A 17,550-nucleotide genomic window follows, 5' to 3' on the forward strand; every position below is an offset into this window, starting at 1 on the left:
CTCAAGGGTTGAAAAACTACCCCATAAAACAAGAACAAAAGTTGGTGACTTGAAGAGCCTGCAGAAATAGTCTTAAAAATTAATCTGTGAGTCAGGATTGCACGGGACTCTGGAAGTTGTGGAGCATGTGTCCATACATGGCTCCCCCTCCTTTTTAACCAACGCTCTTCAGATGCAATTGCTTCTGCTACCCCAGTGCTCCCAGCTGTGGGAGGGGACACATTCCGTGTGTGACACCTTGGTTCTGGATTTGCCAGCAATAAATTAGTATTTTCTTGGTTTAGCCGTTTGCTGTTGCTGCAGATAAAGTAACTCAGACCATTCTGGTACTGACTGTATCCTATGTTCCTGAAGAGTGAGTGATCAGGAATTCTGCATCTGTTTTTTCTCAACCATTCATCCCTCAGTTTCATCTAAACAAGGTGTTTTTCTTCTGTCATTTGATACTTAGTAGGTAGTTTTAATATGTCCTTTCTGTCATATCAAAAGTATTCAACCAAACCTAAGTTAGGGAAATCACAGCACAGAACTGCACCTATTTCTGAGTTAATCCAGAGTCTTTTTCAACCAGGAGTTAGGAATCTGGAGGACATATTCCTTATAGTACCTCAATAATCCTGTCCATTACATCACTTAATTTATAGCAGTGTTAACAGAAAAATCAATAAACATTATTTCTAAAATGTCAGGGATGTTAATAGTGCGATTTAGAAAAAGGAGAAAGAGTCAAAACTCTGAAGAGAACACATTGATAAAATGTTGTAGAGGCACATCTTGCTGAAAATGTGATAGGGAGGATTTAAATCATTACGGCTCAGTCATTTTGAAAAATGTGGTAAGGTAGCTATTCTTAGACATACAAATCTTTCTTGCCATATTGTGGGATTTTGCTAAGTGGGGGAGGCTGTATACAGTATTTCTTAACAGAAGGTTGCTAGGATCGCTCTTAACGAATTTCAGTTGCATCAACAGTTGCTATGGATCCCCTGCTAATATTTTTGGAAAATTATTAGTACAACTTCCTGAGAAAAGGGAATCTTACCAATACAGACTGGAAAGCTATTTGACAGGGGGAAGATACAAGGATGGCAAAGCTGGGTGGGTATTTACTTCCCACTAAAATTTTCTACGATGTGTTGAACTCCTGGGGTTTAAACCAAGCTGTAGTATTGTACAAGCTACCAAGGAGGTTTTATTTTAAAACTAGACACTGATTAATAATGTTCAGGTGCCCTACAGTTTAGTCATGCTTTTCCCCATAAGATTTCATGGACAATAATCTAGTCTAACTAATTTCATAGAGGGAAAAGACCAAATAATGAACTAATACTAAATGCAGAGTAAATACAGAAGCTTGATGGATAAGCAGCTGACAGATGTGCAGCTGATGGCTCCTACCAAGACTTGTGCAAGGCATTTGACACTGTCTGACATGACATCCTTGTCTCTGAGTTGGAGAGCCATGGGTTTGGTGGATGAGCCCCTGGGTGGGTGAGGGATGGGGCTGAGTGGCCACACTCAAGACTTGGGGCTGATGTCCAGGTGGAGACCAGGGACGAATGTGGGGACCTGATTGAGCCTAGGTCAGGACAATTCCAGCACAGGCTGGGGCTGAGCAGATGGAGCAGCCCTGGGGGGCTGTGGGGCAGAGCTGGGACCCCAAAGCCCTGTGCTGGGCTGAGCCCCAGCCTGGGCAGCAGGGCAGGGGGGATTCTGCCCCTCTGCCCCCCAGGTGAGACCCCACCTGCAGAGCTGCCCCAGGGAATGCAGGAACCATGGAGAGAGACAATTGCCCAGGGCTGGAGGGACAGCACACAGGGAATGGCTCCCAGTGCCAGAGGGCAGGGCTGGATGGGATCTTGGGAATTGGGAATTGTTCCCTGGCAGGGTGGGCAGGGCTGGCACAGGGTGCCCAGAGCAGCTGTGGCTGCCCCTGGATCCCTGGCAGTGCCCAAGGCCAGGCTGGACACTGGGGACAGTGGAAGTGTCCCTGCCGTGGATGGGGTGGGGTGGATGGGATTTAGTCCCTTCCCACTGCAGCCATCCTGTGATTCTGTAATAATTTACATGCAGAGATAAAAGCAATATGAAGTTCCCTGCCAATTTCTCGGACATAATTCAGGACAGACTTTCAAGTCCTGGTACTATTGTTACTTGAGTTATTCTGAATTGAAGACTCAGTAATATTTTCCATGCAGATTTCATAATTAATTGAACAAATTACAATGTAATAGTATTGATTCTCTTGATTATTTTCTACTTATTTGGGAAAATCTGTTTCAGTGCTGTGTGTTGCTTTTACTGATAATTTATGTAGCAGTGGTTCTTCTTCCAGAGAGCTTCCCAAGCTGAGATATGTGGAGTAAGTTGTAACAGCATGTTCCCTTCCTGGTCTGGCATTTCTCCTTGTGAGCTGAGGTGGATTCTGTTCTGTCTTCCCCCCACCATGCCTGCTGGCTCTCCACTGCTGGAATGAACCTGTCTACTGGACATTCCCCAATTATGGAAAAATCCTAAATTACACAACAGCATTGACTGCACAGTATGAAAGAAGTGAGGATCATATATGGCACACTCAGATCCATTTGAAAGGCCACTGGAATGGCAAGGCATTGTAAACGGTACTTTTTTTCTTACTTTATTAATAAAAAAAAAGCATTTTAAGCACTGCTGAAATGGGAGGTAGGTATCTGTGCTGACAGAATGCAGTTTGTACCTAAGCACCTGTGCTCTCGAGTGGTGGCAGCAGATAGTGTCAGCAGTTCAAAAGCATTTAGACAAATTCATGAGGCCACTTGTCCATAGATGGATGCAAAATTACCTGGCAGGAGTGTGTCCTCCAGTGCCCCTGGTGCAGACCTGCTGGAGCAGTGCAGGGGGAATGAACCAGAGGAAGCCCAGGCTTGCACTGATCCCAGATGCAGGAGCCACTGCTGGGGCATCCACTGGAATCCCTGGGATTGTGGGATGAACCCTCTCAGGCCACTTTTGTCAAATGCCAGCATGGGTTTGGGTTGGGGTTTTTTTCCCCCTATTATAATTTTTTAATCAGGGTAGAAAATCTGTCTCCAGTGTCTTTTCCATACTTCCACAGCTTGTTGGATCGTTCAGTTTTGCACCTTAGATGAATCTCACAACTTAAGAACAGATTTTAAATAGTAATTAATTAAGACTATATGCTTCATAACTAAAATGGTGACAACTGAATTAATCTACTTTTGGCAAGCATGGAAGAAGAATCATCTGTTTATTTTCTTAGGAAAATGGCTGAGATGCCATTTCTTGACAATGTAACTATGGACCTGCCAATTTTTAAGTATGAAGTTTTCTTGAAAAATCCTAAATGCATAAGTTACGTGCTTGTGAGAAGCTTTAAAGGCTTAAAAGAAGCTTGTTAAGCTTTAGAAACATGCCTGAGTGTCACTTACTGCTTTGATTCCTCCTGTTCTTAAAATTAATAATTCAAACCTTATTATATATATAAAATACGTAATTACAGATCAGCAGTGTTGGCTATTCTTGATTACTGTTTTGCTCGTCCTGCATTACCTCTCCTTCCTTTCAGGGATCTTATGTTAGCTATTTAGTAAACAATAAAACAATAAAGTTATAAAATGTAAAAAATAATCACCACCTCTTCAAAACTGTAAGGACTCTAGAATCGGGCAGAACTGGGGCATAAAATATAAATTACAGAATCACAGAACGGTTTGGTTTGGAAGGCACCTTCATTGGGACCCATGATGGATTTGAAACAGCAGATGCAAAGTGGTAGGCGTGGTTCATCTCAGAGAAATTCTGGCTGTGTTAAGTGTCCTTGTATTTCTGTGTTGTAGGATCTGCCAAAGCATCTTTGCTTTCCTCAGGAAAATGTAGCCATTTAATTGCCTTTTGGGCTTGGACCTGGTGTTTGATGAAAGAAGGACGGGATCCAGCTTAATTGGCTGCGTGGTGTTGGAAGCAGTGGAGGTGTCAGTGAAAAATCGTGGCTGAAGTTGGGTCTTTGGGAGCACAGGGGGAACGAGGGCATTAAATCATGGGGGCAACTGCAAAGAGCTGGAGTGTGAATCAAACCTCTCTGCAGCCTCCTCTAACAAAGGCTCAGTCACCACAGAAATCTGCTTTTTGGGGCTAGCTTGCACTTCTCTGTCTTGTCAGGGTCCCTTCATGCTTTCCCTTGCTCCATGCCAATGCAGATGTGCTCTGATTTTCTGAGAAAAGCAGGAGAGCTGTGGCAGTGGTGGTCCTTCCTCAGCAGGCTGGGGAGGTTGTTCCACCTTCAGCGTCTGCATTTGGTGGCATTCCTGTGTTTTGTTTTTGCAAAGCTGGAGAAACTTGCCTCAGTTATGCCAGCAGGATGACTTGCCTTCTGGTTGTGAATTGCAGCCAGTGACCATGAATACATTATCTGTCCCAGGCCACACAATCCCAGACTGGTTTGGGTTGGGAGGTCACCCATTCCACACCTTCCACTGCTGCTCCAAACCCCAGTGTCCAGCCGGGCCAATTCCTTCCCAAAATCCAGCATCACCCTAAGTCAGTAGGATGGAGAAGCCCTGTACAATTACTATGCTACCAACAGCTTTATTACTGTGATTTACACCTTCTGTCAGGATTATAAAAGTTCCCTGTGTCATTACAGTTCCTTAACATTGTGCTTGCAACGTAGTGATTCCGTAGTAATAGAGTTTCCATTGTAGTAATTGCATTATTAGAGGAAAATCCCTTTGACCTCAAGTTCCACACGTTTGAAGTTCCATGTGTGCAGTTGCTGCTCTGGCTGTGGGACTCAGGGTCAGTCTGAAGAGAGGAATCTTCCTTCTTTATGAATGTGTAGAGCTGGATTGTATTAACAAGTAAGTTATTATTGATGTGCATGAAAATAAGGAATGAAAAGGATGATAGGCCATGAATTCAAGAACGTAAATTACTTGTGGTATGATCTTGAGTGAAGAATTTTTACTTAAACCCAGCAGTTTGCTTCAGTAAATGTGGTCAGACACTGGGAGGAAGGGAAAAACTTACATCCTCTTTTTATAATTGCATCACTGTTTCCTTTTCCTAAATGGAAGAGATTACGGGGGGCATGTTTTATTAATTCTGACTTTCTTTTTCTGACCTGGTGGCTGGGGTTTTGAACACTGCTGGAAAAATGTCTGGAATCAATTGTCAGTAGCAGTGGTGTTTGCTGGTAGGATCCTGCTTGAAATTTTTGACACCCGTGTGTGATTTTATTTTTGCAAAGCAACATCATGCAAACCAGGTCGGGGAAGAGGCAGTTTCAGGCACAAGTCCCCTGCACTATCATCAGTGGAGAGACCATAAATGTTGTGATGGATGCTTGAAGGCAGTTTAATGTAGCACTGGAGAAAATAGAAGCCATTACCCCTGGAAGAGCTCCAGTTATGACACAGAAAATAAATGGTGCTGTTACAAGAGATGTACTGACAACAAAATTCCTGCTGGCTGGGGAGGAGAGCAGCAGAGCACGGTACAGAAACCTACAGACAATTATCTGTTATCTGAAGTAATGTTTATTTTTGGTTTAAATCCGACATGGAGACTGCTTGATAAAATGACTTAATCCAATCTGACAGAAATTTAGTCTTAATTATACTTGTGCTTGGGAACTGCCCAGTCTTTGCCACTGCTCAGATCAGTGTTGTGACATTTCGCTGCTCAGCACCTGTGTGTGGAGGGCTGTACCTGCACAGACAATGAACAGAGAGCTGTGCTGTCCAACCCAGCCTGGGCTGGCATTACAAAACCAGGTTCAGGACAAGGGGGAACAGCTTCCCACTGCAGAGGGCAGGGCTGGATGGGATCTTGGGAATTGGGAATTGTTCCCTGGCAGGGTGGGCAGGGCTGGCACAGGGTGCCCAGAGCAGCTGTGGCTGCTCCTGGATCCCTGGCAGTGCCCAAGGCCAGGCTGGACACTGGGGACAGTGGAAGTGTCCCTGCCCACCTAAACCATTCCAGGACTCTGTGAATCATTTTCAAGCTAACTCGTGGAACATTTAGTGTTTTTCATCCATCTCTTGGCTTCTGGTTGTGAATTGAAGGCAGTGACCATAAATACATTACCTATCCCAGGTCACAGAACCCCAGACTGGTTTGGGTTGGGAGGGACCTGAAAGTTCTCTCCCAGATTTTTTCAGTGGGAGGAGTTGAGGCAACAGCTACAACAGCAGGCACAGAACATCCTCACACATCTTTCCTGCATCACCTAGGAGAGAGGTCTTTCTACAGAAAACAAATGAAGCAACAGTCTGAGCTTCCAAATTCAGCAGAGCAGGTGCCTGCCTGTGAAAGTATTCTTTCCCCATCCCACCTGGGTCAGACTCAGAGGGAAATGAAGATGTGTGATGGATTCCAGCGTGTGCTGCTGAACAGGCACTGCTGTAAATCAGCCTCATAGCTAGATAGATCCCAAATCATAGGCAGATCCAAGAAAATAATGCTGTTGATTTCAAATGAGCTGTGTGTCAGGGTATTACTGCCCAGAAGAGTTGTGGGCAACCTGCAAATGGGTTCTTGCAGTACAACGCCAGCGAGTGCTTGTGGGAATTGACTTGAAACTCTCACACTGACCTGGTGCATGACTGACTGGAAAAAGATTAATTGCAAACAAGAAGTGGGATGATTCTTACATATTGTTTGTACTGTTTTGGGTTTTTTTTCTTCATGAAGTCCCAGTAGGATTTTATATTTTTGGTGTAACTGGCACTGGACCAGGCTAGATGAAGGGTAGAATTGCTGCCCTAATATTTTGCTTGGGATACATTTCATTGCATTGTTCTGCCAGGTGAGTGCAGCAGGCAGTGAGCTAATGCTAATGAAGCTGATGCAGCACAAACTTTCATTAATTTTCACCCTTCTGACAGTGTTTGAGAAGGACTTGGGGCTCATCCCAACTCAGCACCCTACCCTCTCTCAGGGCAGGCTGGGGGCCTGGCAGTGAGAGGCTCTGTAGCCCATTACCAATTCTGAAATCATCCAGGGCTTTGATAGCTCCTGCATTTTTATTGGCAGCATCCCCATGCTTCCTGCTCAGAGCTGCTGTGTCAGTGGTTTAACCTTGAGTGTACATCAGAGCCTCACAGGATGCCACTGTGTGCAGGATTTGGAGTGTAGCATTTGACTGAATCAGAGCTGCTGCTCTCTGAGTGTTTTCCCTGATGCTCCACAAGCTCCTTGTCCCCACCTCAACCTTTTCCCTTTTTTAAGCCTGCTCCTTAATGGCTCTTGGCTCAGGATTTCTTCTGGTCTCTTGTACTTCTGTAGTTTTTCCTGTCAGTGTGTGACACATTCCTACCTTTTCAGTAGTCATTCCTGCGTTTGGGAATGTTTTCAGTGTTACTTTGTTGCCATGTTTTAAGAAGAGGAAAGACTAAAAGAAGAAAGATATAGAAAGTAAAAGTAATAAACTGTTGTAAAAAAACCAACTCTGGCCTCTGTGTGTCACTCACTGGTGGTTTGCTGAAGCAAGAAGTGCAGGGCAAAATCAAATACTGGGGGTCGGGGTGGTTGGGAGTAACTGCAGGCTGAACATTCAGCTCTGGGAATTATCATCATGCCTTGTTCAGAGAGCTAAGTCACGTAAACCCAGGTTACTTCTCTCTTCTTTCTGAGAGTTTGTGCTCCCTCTTACACTCATCTCCTGTGTAAGGGAGCTTGCTGAAAATGTTTGCACAATCTTTTTTTTTTTTTCATAATAGTTTCGTAAATATTATTAGCTATATATTTTTTGCTGTCTTTAAGGTATGCCGCTGGCACGATCCATGTATTTTCTGGAATCATTTGGAGCCTAAGTTAATTTGAGCAGATAATGAAAAGGAGTTTTAATTCAAAATACTACTCTTTCTCCAGGAAAAACTGCATCAGTTCACTTTTGACAACAGCAGATGGTAGCATTCTTATACAAGTTATCTGTTTGCAGTGTGAAACAAAGCTGAACACCCTTTTTTGTATGTTCTGGAGCTTCTGGGAGTTTTGTAAAGTTCTCTTAGCCATAAAGGGATTGGTCCTTGTGAGAACATTTTCAGCATCAGAACCCAGAGGAAGTTAAGGCCACTTTGAGAGCACTTTCTTCTCCAAATGGAACCATGTGTATTTCCCAGCACCAGCCTGAAAAGATGCCAGGGCTCAGGGTCGTTGAAGACTTTTTTTCCTGAGGGGAGTGGGTTTTACGTGTTATATTTGATCGGAGTACAGTTGTACAATTTACACAGTAGCTTTGCCTCTCCGCAGCCAGTTAATGCTGATACAATAACTTGAGTTACTTTTGCAAACCATTACATTTTAACTAAAACAGAGGCATAGCCTGGTTGCTGATCTTATTTCCCTTTCAACAGAGCAGAATATGTATTATTGATGTGTAATATGTACAATATATATTAATTTGTCATGACTGTGAGAGGAAGAACAATGTGAGCTAAGACTCTGAAGTTAGGAAAATTGCATCAGGGGCTGACTGCACCCTGCCTTGTCTTTTCCAAATGCACGTGATGAGTTTCCTGCTTTTCCCTTCCATGACAGCAAATTCTGTTCCCTTTTAGGAGCACCCCATCCTCGGGCAGCCTTTCTTTGTCCTGCACCCCTGTCGAACCAAGGAGTTCATCTCTGCTGTGCTGAGTAGCTCCCAGGACCATCACAGGTGAGGGGCACTGCTGGGCCTTGCAGGGCTCTGTTGCAATGCAGGTAAAATCAATCAGCTGCAGAGTGGAAATGGCCAAAGCTACTCCCTTGGTCCTAGCAGAATAAGACTGATGTATAGTCACTTCAGGCCTGGAAATTAAAATACGTTTGTGATAGGAAAAATGAGGGAATAGCCCCATCCGAAGTTGTTTTGTGACTGTTGAGACTGTCTGGAATTCAGAAAAAGCTGTGATAATGTATTTATGGTGCTTTTTTTGTGTTTTTTCTTCCCCCTAGACACACAAATTACATCATACTGTGGCTCAGTACTGTAGGCCCAGTTGTGGGCCTGAATCTGCCTTTGAGTTATGCAAAACTGGCACTTGAGCAGAGCACAGATGCAGATTTGGCTAAAAGGTAAGAGAAAAGGAAATCATCCTTTCCTCTCCCATCCTCCTGTTCCAAAGATCAGATGGATAAAGGGCAGAACCATTACCTTTGAAGCCCTTGGTTAATTTAGGACTCACCTTTCACTGTTTTTCTTACCTGCCTGCCTTGTTGCCTCCTTTGCTTTGCAATGAAAATTTGTGCAGAGAGAGAGGGACTTGGCCCATTGCTGACACCTTTAATGAGCCCAGAGGGTGCCTGGTGCCGTGGGGGCTCTCTCAGGTGTGGAGAAGTATTTTAAATTGGTTTCTCCAGCACAGGGTTGGGGGTCTGGCTGCAAGGATTTTAATTTAACTGTTTTGTGTTTGCTGTCACCTCTCCAGAGCCCTGAGCTGAAGGACTGGGAGTGGTTAGGCTGTGATAAAGCTGCTGCAGACTTCCCTGGGGATGAAGGATCCTTCCTGGCTGGCCATGCCAGAATGGAAATGATTGCTCATGGCTCTTTCTCTGGCCAGAACTCGCCACTGGTGACAATGGGAATTGGCTGCAGCTGTGGGAACACCTCCCCAGCACCACCCAGACCTGACCTCCCTTGAAATCACTCATCTCCTGCCTCCTGTGCCCTTGGTGAGGCTGCACACCAATGCACAAGCCAGAGCCCAGTTTCTGGAGCTACTGAACTTAGCCCTAGAAAACCTGCACCATCCGTGGGGCAGAAAATGCAATATAAACACAGAAAAATGCTCATGGGATGTGGTGTGAGCTTGTGGCAGTCAGGGTATGAAGGTTGTGAGCTCAATCCTCACACGGGGCACAACTTGTTAATGGCTTAACTGCACCACCTAATTAGTGCCTTGTCTTCATTTCCTTCTGCCTTCACTCAGAGTCAGGATTAAAAACACAAAGGAGATGAATTTCTCATTGGGACTTGGTTGTTTATTAAATCTTATCTAAAGTACAGAGTTCTGCAGCACTCCCAGCTAAAAGTGAGCAGAATGGAGCTGGACCGAGCTGGTTACAAGGTGTTTAAAAGCCAAACAGTCCAATAAAGAACTGACACCTGTATTATTGATACTTTTGACCCAATAACCAAACTCCTGTGACCCCCAGTGCAGCACTGACTGTCCAACCAAAAACTACTGCCAAAACCTGGAATCATGAAAGAAGGAAGAAGACAGAAAGAGACAATGCCCCAAACCTTCCATCTTGTCCCATACCTATTACCATATTCTAAAACCCCAAATTCCAAACCCTTCACCATGTGCAATCACACACTTCTATTTAACTCCACACCCGTGATTTTAACTCCATCACTCAAATTTTGGAATCCTTCTCCAAGGCCTCAGGTCCAAAGCAGTGTTCTCCTGGGGGTCAGTGCCAGAAAGCACAGAAAGCTCAAAACTCCCAGGATTCTGGGATCCAACAAGGGTATGGGGCTGAGACTGCTTCACCTGGGAGCCACCTTCTCCACCAGGGCCTGGAGAGGCACCAGCCCGTGTTCCCCAGCACACAGAACATCCTCATCCCTGGAATATCTCACACACATCACCCCTCCGGGAGCAAGCAGGGTGGGGACTGTCACAAACGGAGCCCTTGGAGCGTGCATGGAGTGAGCAGGTCCCGCTCTGAGCTCAGGTGCCTGGAGCAGCCGTGTGGCAACATCTGGCTCTGCTGTGCTCCCCTGCCTCCAGGGAAGCTCCCCGTGCCCCCGGGAGCTGCTGCTGTTCCCAATTAGCGTTTCTGTTGTGGTTGTTTGATCTCTACCCTGCTCTGCTTCTGCAGCCTCTCCTGACAGCTGTTGGTTTTTGGGGAATTGCCTGGTGGTGCTGCCACTGAGAACCAGATTACGAGGAACTTCCCTGCCACCCATCCTGGCTTCTCTCCCAATCCCATTTTATTGGTAGTGAAAAACAGAGTCTGAGCAGTTGACCTTGAAACACAGATTTTATTTTGTACCTTCAGCCATTGCCACTTGCACACAGAGTCTAGTGTGTGCCCAGTCAGAGCTGGGAGTGTGAAATGCATCCAGATTCCGGTTTTCCAGATCATGTTTTTAACTTCCATTACTTGTCGTTGGTGGATATGGACTAGAGGGTGCAGTCCTTCAAATTCCATTGCTGCGGAATTTGTTTGGAATTTGGAATTAGTTTGAAATAGACATTTGGAATTAATAATAAAAGCACGTGGTTTATTCTGTTCTGTGTCGCAACAATCTGGAAAGCCGTTTTTCTCATGTAAGATTTACAAAATATGGCCCCCAGCTACATTGATTTCGTTAACACTTTTGGTAACACATGCTTGATGATTGCATCCACAGCCCATTTTTAAATTTAAGTGAGACTCAGATAGAAGGAAGAGCCAACAAAAAGAGGTAACAGCAGGTTTAAGAGCTGTTAAATGTTCATCCCTGCTCCCTGATCATCCCTGATCCTCACTTGTAATATCCTGAAACAGAAGAATAGAAGCACTCAGCCTTCAAAACGTGAAGTTTATATGTAAAGGAAAATAAATATTTTTATTTTACATGGAAAAAGTCTCAACACCCATTGCTTTCTACCTTAATTTACCATTTGCAAACAAGAGGAGGATTATTTGTCCAGGGCATTACACATTGTACTGGGCTCAAACAAGGAGGTGACAGTGCAGTATCTCATCAGTGTCAGTGTTTCCCTGAAATTTGCCTGGAAAACCAAAATTCAGCTCGGTTAACACAAATACACGGAGGTTAGATGGAGAAACAAATACAAGGTAACATAAATATTGTAGACAAGGAGATAAATAAGCCCGTTTGGATATCTCCTTTTTAATGGCTGAGATAGGATGTAGTTTCCTGTTTACATTTATGCCTTAATGACTTAAGATACCTTAACTGAGTTTTTATGTACGGAAACTTTGTTTTTTCAAGCAAGTGAATTGTGGCACTGGTTTGTTTATGTTGCAATTAATTATTTAGTGAAACTATTGAAGTTCCTTAGACCTGAGCTTGGGTTTTGTCTACATGCATTGTCTGAACTCTTGCATCCTACCAAGGAGAGCATTTCCAGTTTAGATTTGTATATTTGCTGAGTTGTTCATCTTTGTTAACCTGCAAAGACACATCAAGGGAGGTTCTTTACTTCTTGTAAGAGAGAACAGTCTCATACCTGCCCTGGGTTGCCAGAATCCTCAAGAGGAATTAATTTTATGTGTTCACCTAAGCAAAAAAAAAAAGTGTTTTCTGTAGTTGCAGTTGGTAGCCATGTACATAATCCCTCATTTGTGTCAGCATGACCAGGTAAGAATTTAACCCCCTGCCAGGAGATTTGAGGTTGCCTGGCTTTGGTTGCTAACAGGAACATTCCTTTCCAGGCAGGAAGTGTGGAGCTACTTAATTGCAGCTAAATGCAGTCAAGTAATCAGTATCAATTCTTGCCGCAACTCCATGAATTTCAGCGAAACTTTATCAGTAACTTTTTCCCCCCCACTCTTGGCTACGATGATGTTTTCATGAGTCTGTTTGGACATCTGTATTTATATTGCTCACATAAAAATGCAGTTCCAGCACAAAGGAAGGACGATTGCTCTTCCCTCTGAATGGTGAAGTTACAATTATTTCCTCAAAAAGACTCTCGTCTAGAGAACAGCGTGTGTATGGGTATTTATACCTATTTTTAGTAACACGTAGGCTTTTAAAAGTGTTTCAAGGAATTCAGTGCATTTTTTAGCAATAAATTCTTACCACCTAGAATAAAAAAAAAAAAAATGCCTAAAGCTGAGAGAGCTGCAAAAGTAACCCTGTATTGAGTGCTCAGGATTTAGGAAGGTGACACACAGGTTGTTATCTCTTGGATTTCATTAAAATCGTAAAAAACCCTGCACCACGAGGAAGGTTTCAGTTCCCCACTTGAGAGCTTGTTGCAGCTGTCACCTCCTGAAGACAAATTCACCTTAGGGCGAGAGGGGATTTCACTGCTGTGTTTGAACAGAGAATGGATTTACAGAGCACCCTCTTGACACCTTCCTCAAGTGTGTTACAAAACAACATCTCTTGTAGCAGTTATTACTCAGTCAGCTACTGCTGGTGTCAGATGGTTGGCCAATTGCCTTAATAAGTGAAAATATTAATTAGTTTTGGTGACGAGGTGGAAAACATGGCCTGCTGTGGGTTCCCCTCTGTTTTGGGTTACAGAACACATATTTATTAGCCTTAAACCCGCTCTAGTAGCAATTTGGTGATGTTGGGCTCAGCTCATCTTTCTCCGAGTTCTTCCTGCAATATCCAGGTGACACAAACTGTTCCTGGGCACTGGCACAACCACAGAATCACAGGATGGCTGAAGTGGGAAAGGACTAAAGCCCATCCAGTTCCACCCCATCCACGGCAGGGACACTTCCACTGTCCCCAGTGTCCAGCCTGGCCTTGGGCACTGCCAGGGATCCAGGGGCAGCCACAGCTGCTCTGGGCACCCTGTGCCAGCCCTGCCCACCCTGCCAGGGAACAATTCCCAATTCCCAAGATCCCATCCAGCCCTGCCCTCTGGCACTGGGAGCCATTCCCTGTGTGCTGTCCCTCCAGCCCTGGGCAATTGTCTCTCTCCATGGTTCCTGCAAGGCCACCCTGAGCTCAGCCCAAAGCTTCTCCTGTGCAGGTGAACATTCCCAGCTGTGCCAGCCTTTCCTCCCAGCAGAGCTGCTCCATCCTCTGCTCATCCTGGAGCCTCCTCTGCCCTGGCTCCAGCACCTCCAGCTCCTCCCTGTTCTGGTCCAGGGCTGGGGCAGCTCTGCAGGTGGGGTCTCACCTAGGGGGCAGAGGGGCAGAATCGCCCCTGCCCTGCTGCCCAGGCTGGGGCTCAGCCCAGCACAGAGCTTTGGGGTGGCAGCTCTGCCCCAGCCGGGATCCAGCCCCCGTTTCCTTTGTCACATCCCACTCAAGTTCTCGGCTCCGGCATTTCCGTCCCTGCTCCCCGCTCCTGTCGCGACATCTGGTGGCGACACGGCGTCACGACACCGCCCGCTCCATCTTCCTCCTCTGGAATTCGGAACCACGAGCGGGGACAGTCCCTGCCCTTCTGCTTCCCCCGGGAATTTAACTGCACAGCCCTCGGGACAGAGTCTCAACAGATTAGATTCCTTCTCCACTTTCATATAAATTATCAAATTTTCACATCAATTCTATATAAAGAAATGGGTTATATGAATCAAAGCCTTTCCCTCACCACACAGACCAACTGGAGTTATAACAAGGGAATTATTCACTCTGACTTCAGTCAAATAAGTATTTTGAGGTTTTACCGCATTAAGAAATCCCTGAACTATGCATTTTTTTTAATCTGGCTAAGCAGGTAAAAATTCAGAGACACACAAGTCCGTGCACAGCTCTAGCATACCACAACAGACGTCTTAAAATTGGGCAGACTTGCCCCAAAAAACCTATTTGTTGGTTCAGTCACCATGGGGAGTTTTGTACCTGTGTTCGTACCTGAGAACAGAAGTGCTGCCACAAACACCAATCCCAGCATTCCAGTGTGTGTGATGTGAGGAAGGCTCTTTTTCACTATTATGCATTAAAATCCATGCAGTTTCTCATCCCCTGGGGGGATACTTTGATTCCTGATTAGTAGTCAACAAAGGACATTAGCGGGCTTTTTCTCTGGCCAGATCTACGGAGAAATTTAATTTCAGTTTCTATGTGAATATTTTTGTGATGGTCCCATCTCCTCCTTCCAAAACCCCAAATAAGCAGCACGGAACTCCTTTAAAATCGAAGAATTTATTGGTGGTGTTGTCAGACCGGTGAGCATTTACGACCTGGGTCTCTCCTTCTTGCCCTTGTAGAGGGCCAGCAGGGACACGTTGGCCACCTTGACCACCTTGAAGCGCACACCCGGGATGTCCCCCACGGCGTGGCCCTTGCGCCCAAAGCCGGCCACCAGCACCTCGTCGTTTTCCTGTGGTGACAGCGACAGGACAGGGACAGGGTGTGAGAACCAAACACGGCTTCCCGTGGCAGCTGCAGCCTCCCCCAGGCTGGCAATGCACCCAAACCCAACCCCTGGGAGGGTTTAATCACAATACATCTGTTATTCACGCCTCCTCCTCCCCAGGTTTGAGGCTCTTTGGCAATTACCTCGATGAAGTTCAGGCAGCCATCGTTGGGGACAAAAGCTGTGATTTTCTTGCCGTTCTTAATGAGCTGGACCCTGACACATTTCCTGATGGCAGAGTTGGGCTGCTTGGCTTCTACCCCCCTGCAAGGGAAACCAACCAGCAAAGAAATCAGTGTAGTACAGGAGGGGCGGCAATTTACACAAAATTAACGTTTTTACCCTTGCATTCAGTGTAAATTGCATCTGTATTTCAACACCTGTGAGCTTTTGTAACTATTGAATTAATATTACATAATATATATGTAATATATATATTAATCTGTATTTATGTATGAATCTATAAAATACCACTTCCTATGCCAAACAGGAACTTAAAATTATCTCTGGACTGATGCAGTAAAGTTCTACAAAAACCACCATACCAAACGAAAAAAACAAAAAAAAACCCCCAAAACAAAACCAAAATAACCAAAATCAAAAAGTGCCCCAAAACCAGAGCCCCATGAAATTTATGAATTATTAAAGAGGAAAAAAAAGGCAGTAGGTAGGATCTATGACAGACGCTTTCCTTTCCATTTGTGCCCAAACTCCTGATTATCCCCTACGCAAAAAAAAATAAAAACCTTGTTTTTCCCCGTATTTTTAACGAAAGCTCCCTATATTTTCCTATTTTTAAAATTTATTTTCTCCACAGCTTGCCAAAAACCCCAGTTTTCCCTAAGTTCTGAAATAAAACCCCACGTTTCTTATTTTGCTTTATTTTGTGCCAAACCTCTTTTTTTTTAAAACTACTTTTTGCCCAAAATCTGTATTTTCCCCCCTCACTTTTGAAATAAGTATGCTGGGTTATTTTCTCCAATTCTTGGGGGGAGGGAAAAAAGCCACCCCAAATCCCTATTTTTCCCCATCCTTCATGTGAGCTGCATCCCAGGGGCTCTGGGAGTCCCACTCCAACCGGGAGGAGCACCCACACTTTCTCCAGGACGATGCCTTTGGCGTGGGAAGCGCCCCCGAAGGGATTAGCCTTCAGCGCCGTGCCCAAATGCGCCTTCTTGTACTGCTTGTCGTGCCACTTCTGGTCCCGGCGGTGGCTGCGCAGCTTCCGAGCGGTGCGGAGGCCTCGGCACTTCCCTGCAGGACGAGACGTGAGGGAGGGGAAGGAGCCATGAGGGGCGAGGCCATGGCGGGCATGTGGCGGGTAATGGCGGACGCGGCCTCACGGCCTGCAGCGCTGCCCCGCACCGAGCCGGCTGCGGGCGGGCGGGCAGCACCTACGGAAAGCAGCGGGCGCTCCCAGTTATCCCCCAGCCCCAGCTCTCGCCCTAGCCCCGGCCCCACTCCCGGCCCCGGCGCGGAGCTCACCCATCTTCTCCGCGCGGCTGCCGAGCGAGAAAAGAAGGATGAGAGTCCGCGCCTGCCGCCTATAGCCGCGCCCGACAGGACCCGCGCGGGCTGCCCGCGCCGCGCCTGATCCAATTACTGACCGGCACCGCGAAGGGCAGCCCGGCGAGCAGAGGGACCGCGTGTTCGAGGCCCGGCAGGGCGGTACAGCCAGGACCCCCCGCCCGCTTCCGGCCACGGGTTCGAGTCCCGGCGGTCTCAGGTTCGTTCGGGCCTCAGGGAAAATTGGGGAATAAAATTTTGGAACCAGAGCTAGTCGTAGAAAACGGCATTGATTTCTTACCGCACCGCGCGCGTGGAGGTGCCTCTCTTCCTGTCACCCACTCCGGGGTGCTCACTGTCGTAGGTTACTTATATTACTTGTTACTTATTGCTTGTTTTCAGAAAGCTTTACACCTGTTTCCAGAAAAGCCTTCTAATCAAGGAAGATTAAGCCACAGACACCACAGGTTTATGTCCAAAAAAGAGGCAGAGGTGTCCTTTTACTTTATTCAAATAAAGGGAGAGGCCATGGGGCATTTCTCTGGGATCTCTCAAATTTTTGGAGCCTCCTTTTTATCCCAATTTCCCTCTCTCTTTCCCCATGGGCTGAGGTACTGGAGACGCACAGACTTCCCAAACACCTGAAATTCCCCTCTAATGTATAACCCTCCCTTTTAATTCTTAGAATTTTTATTTATAATAATATATAATTTATAATTATATATAATATCTATTATAATAACTATTATAGTAACTTATAATTTATAATATTAATTTATAATTCTTATAATCCCCTTTGTGTCTTTCATCTTTCAGTATCCAATTTCATTTATCAGCAACCCGACAGGGTTTTTTTTAAGGCAAATATATTTTTTTCCCCACTCACCCATCAATGGAATCCTTCCGACTGTTTCTTTTATGTCTCAGGGCTAATTCTATTTTACAGCAGACCCATAGCTTGTTTGTAAAGACAAATCCCTGATTCCTGTCAAGAGGAACTCCTGGTTATTACTGGTGTGCAGAAATGCTGAGGAAAGGTTGCATTATTATTATTATT

General features: G+C 45.5%; 2 protein-coding genes across 2 annotated transcripts in view; one reads left to right on the forward strand and one right to left on the reverse strand.

Moving 5' to 3' along the window:
* ATG10 (autophagy related 10) overlaps window positions 1-11,557 on the forward strand; it is a 60,206-nt gene extending 48,649 nt beyond the window's left edge. Inside the window, exons 6-8 of the mRNA XM_088157330.1 lie at window positions 8,559-8,656; window positions 8,935-9,054; window positions 9,408-11,557. Coding sequence (XP_088013456.1) covers window positions 8,559-8,656; window positions 8,935-9,054; window positions 9,408-9,420 — 231 coding nt within the window. The 3' untranslated portion in view covers window positions 9,421-11,557. The remainder of the gene's footprint in view (window positions 1-8,558; window positions 8,657-8,934; window positions 9,055-9,407) is intronic.
* Window positions 11,558-14,757: 3,200 nt separating this feature from the next.
* RPS23 (ribosomal protein S23) lies at window positions 14,758-16,596 on the reverse strand. Its single transcript, XM_014886524.2, has 4 exons — window positions 16,473-16,596; window positions 16,082-16,241; window positions 15,131-15,251; window positions 14,758-14,951 (listed from the first exon to the last, which is right to left on the reverse strand). Exons 1-4 carry the CDS (start codon window positions 16,474-16,476, stop codon window positions 14,805-14,807), a joined length of 432 nt encoding a protein of 143 aa, XP_014742010.1. The 5' UTR covers window positions 16,477-16,596; the 3' UTR covers window positions 14,758-14,804.
* Between the last annotated feature and the right edge of the window lie 954 nt (window positions 16,597-17,550).

This window comes from Sturnus vulgaris, chromosome Z (genome assembly GCF_052056855.1).
Source record: "Sturnus vulgaris isolate bStuVul1 chromosome Z, bStuVul1.hap1, whole genome shotgun sequence".
Classification (NCBI taxonomy): Eukaryota; Metazoa; Chordata; class Aves; order Passeriformes; family Sturnidae; genus Sturnus; species Sturnus vulgaris.

What these genes read in the sequence shown, in the direction of transcription:
- RPS23 (XM_014886524.2), bottom strand. An exon ending in GGCATCGTCCTGGAGAAAGT is followed by an intron (nt 15,252 to 16,081) that starts GTGGGTGCTCCT and finishes TTTCCCTTGCAG; the next exon opens with GGGGGTAGAAGCCAAGCAGC. An exon ending in GCTGCCTGAACTTCATCGAG is followed by an intron (nt 14,952 to 15,130) that starts GTAATTGCCAAA and finishes CTGTCACCACAG; the next exon opens with GAAAACGACGAGGTGCTGGT.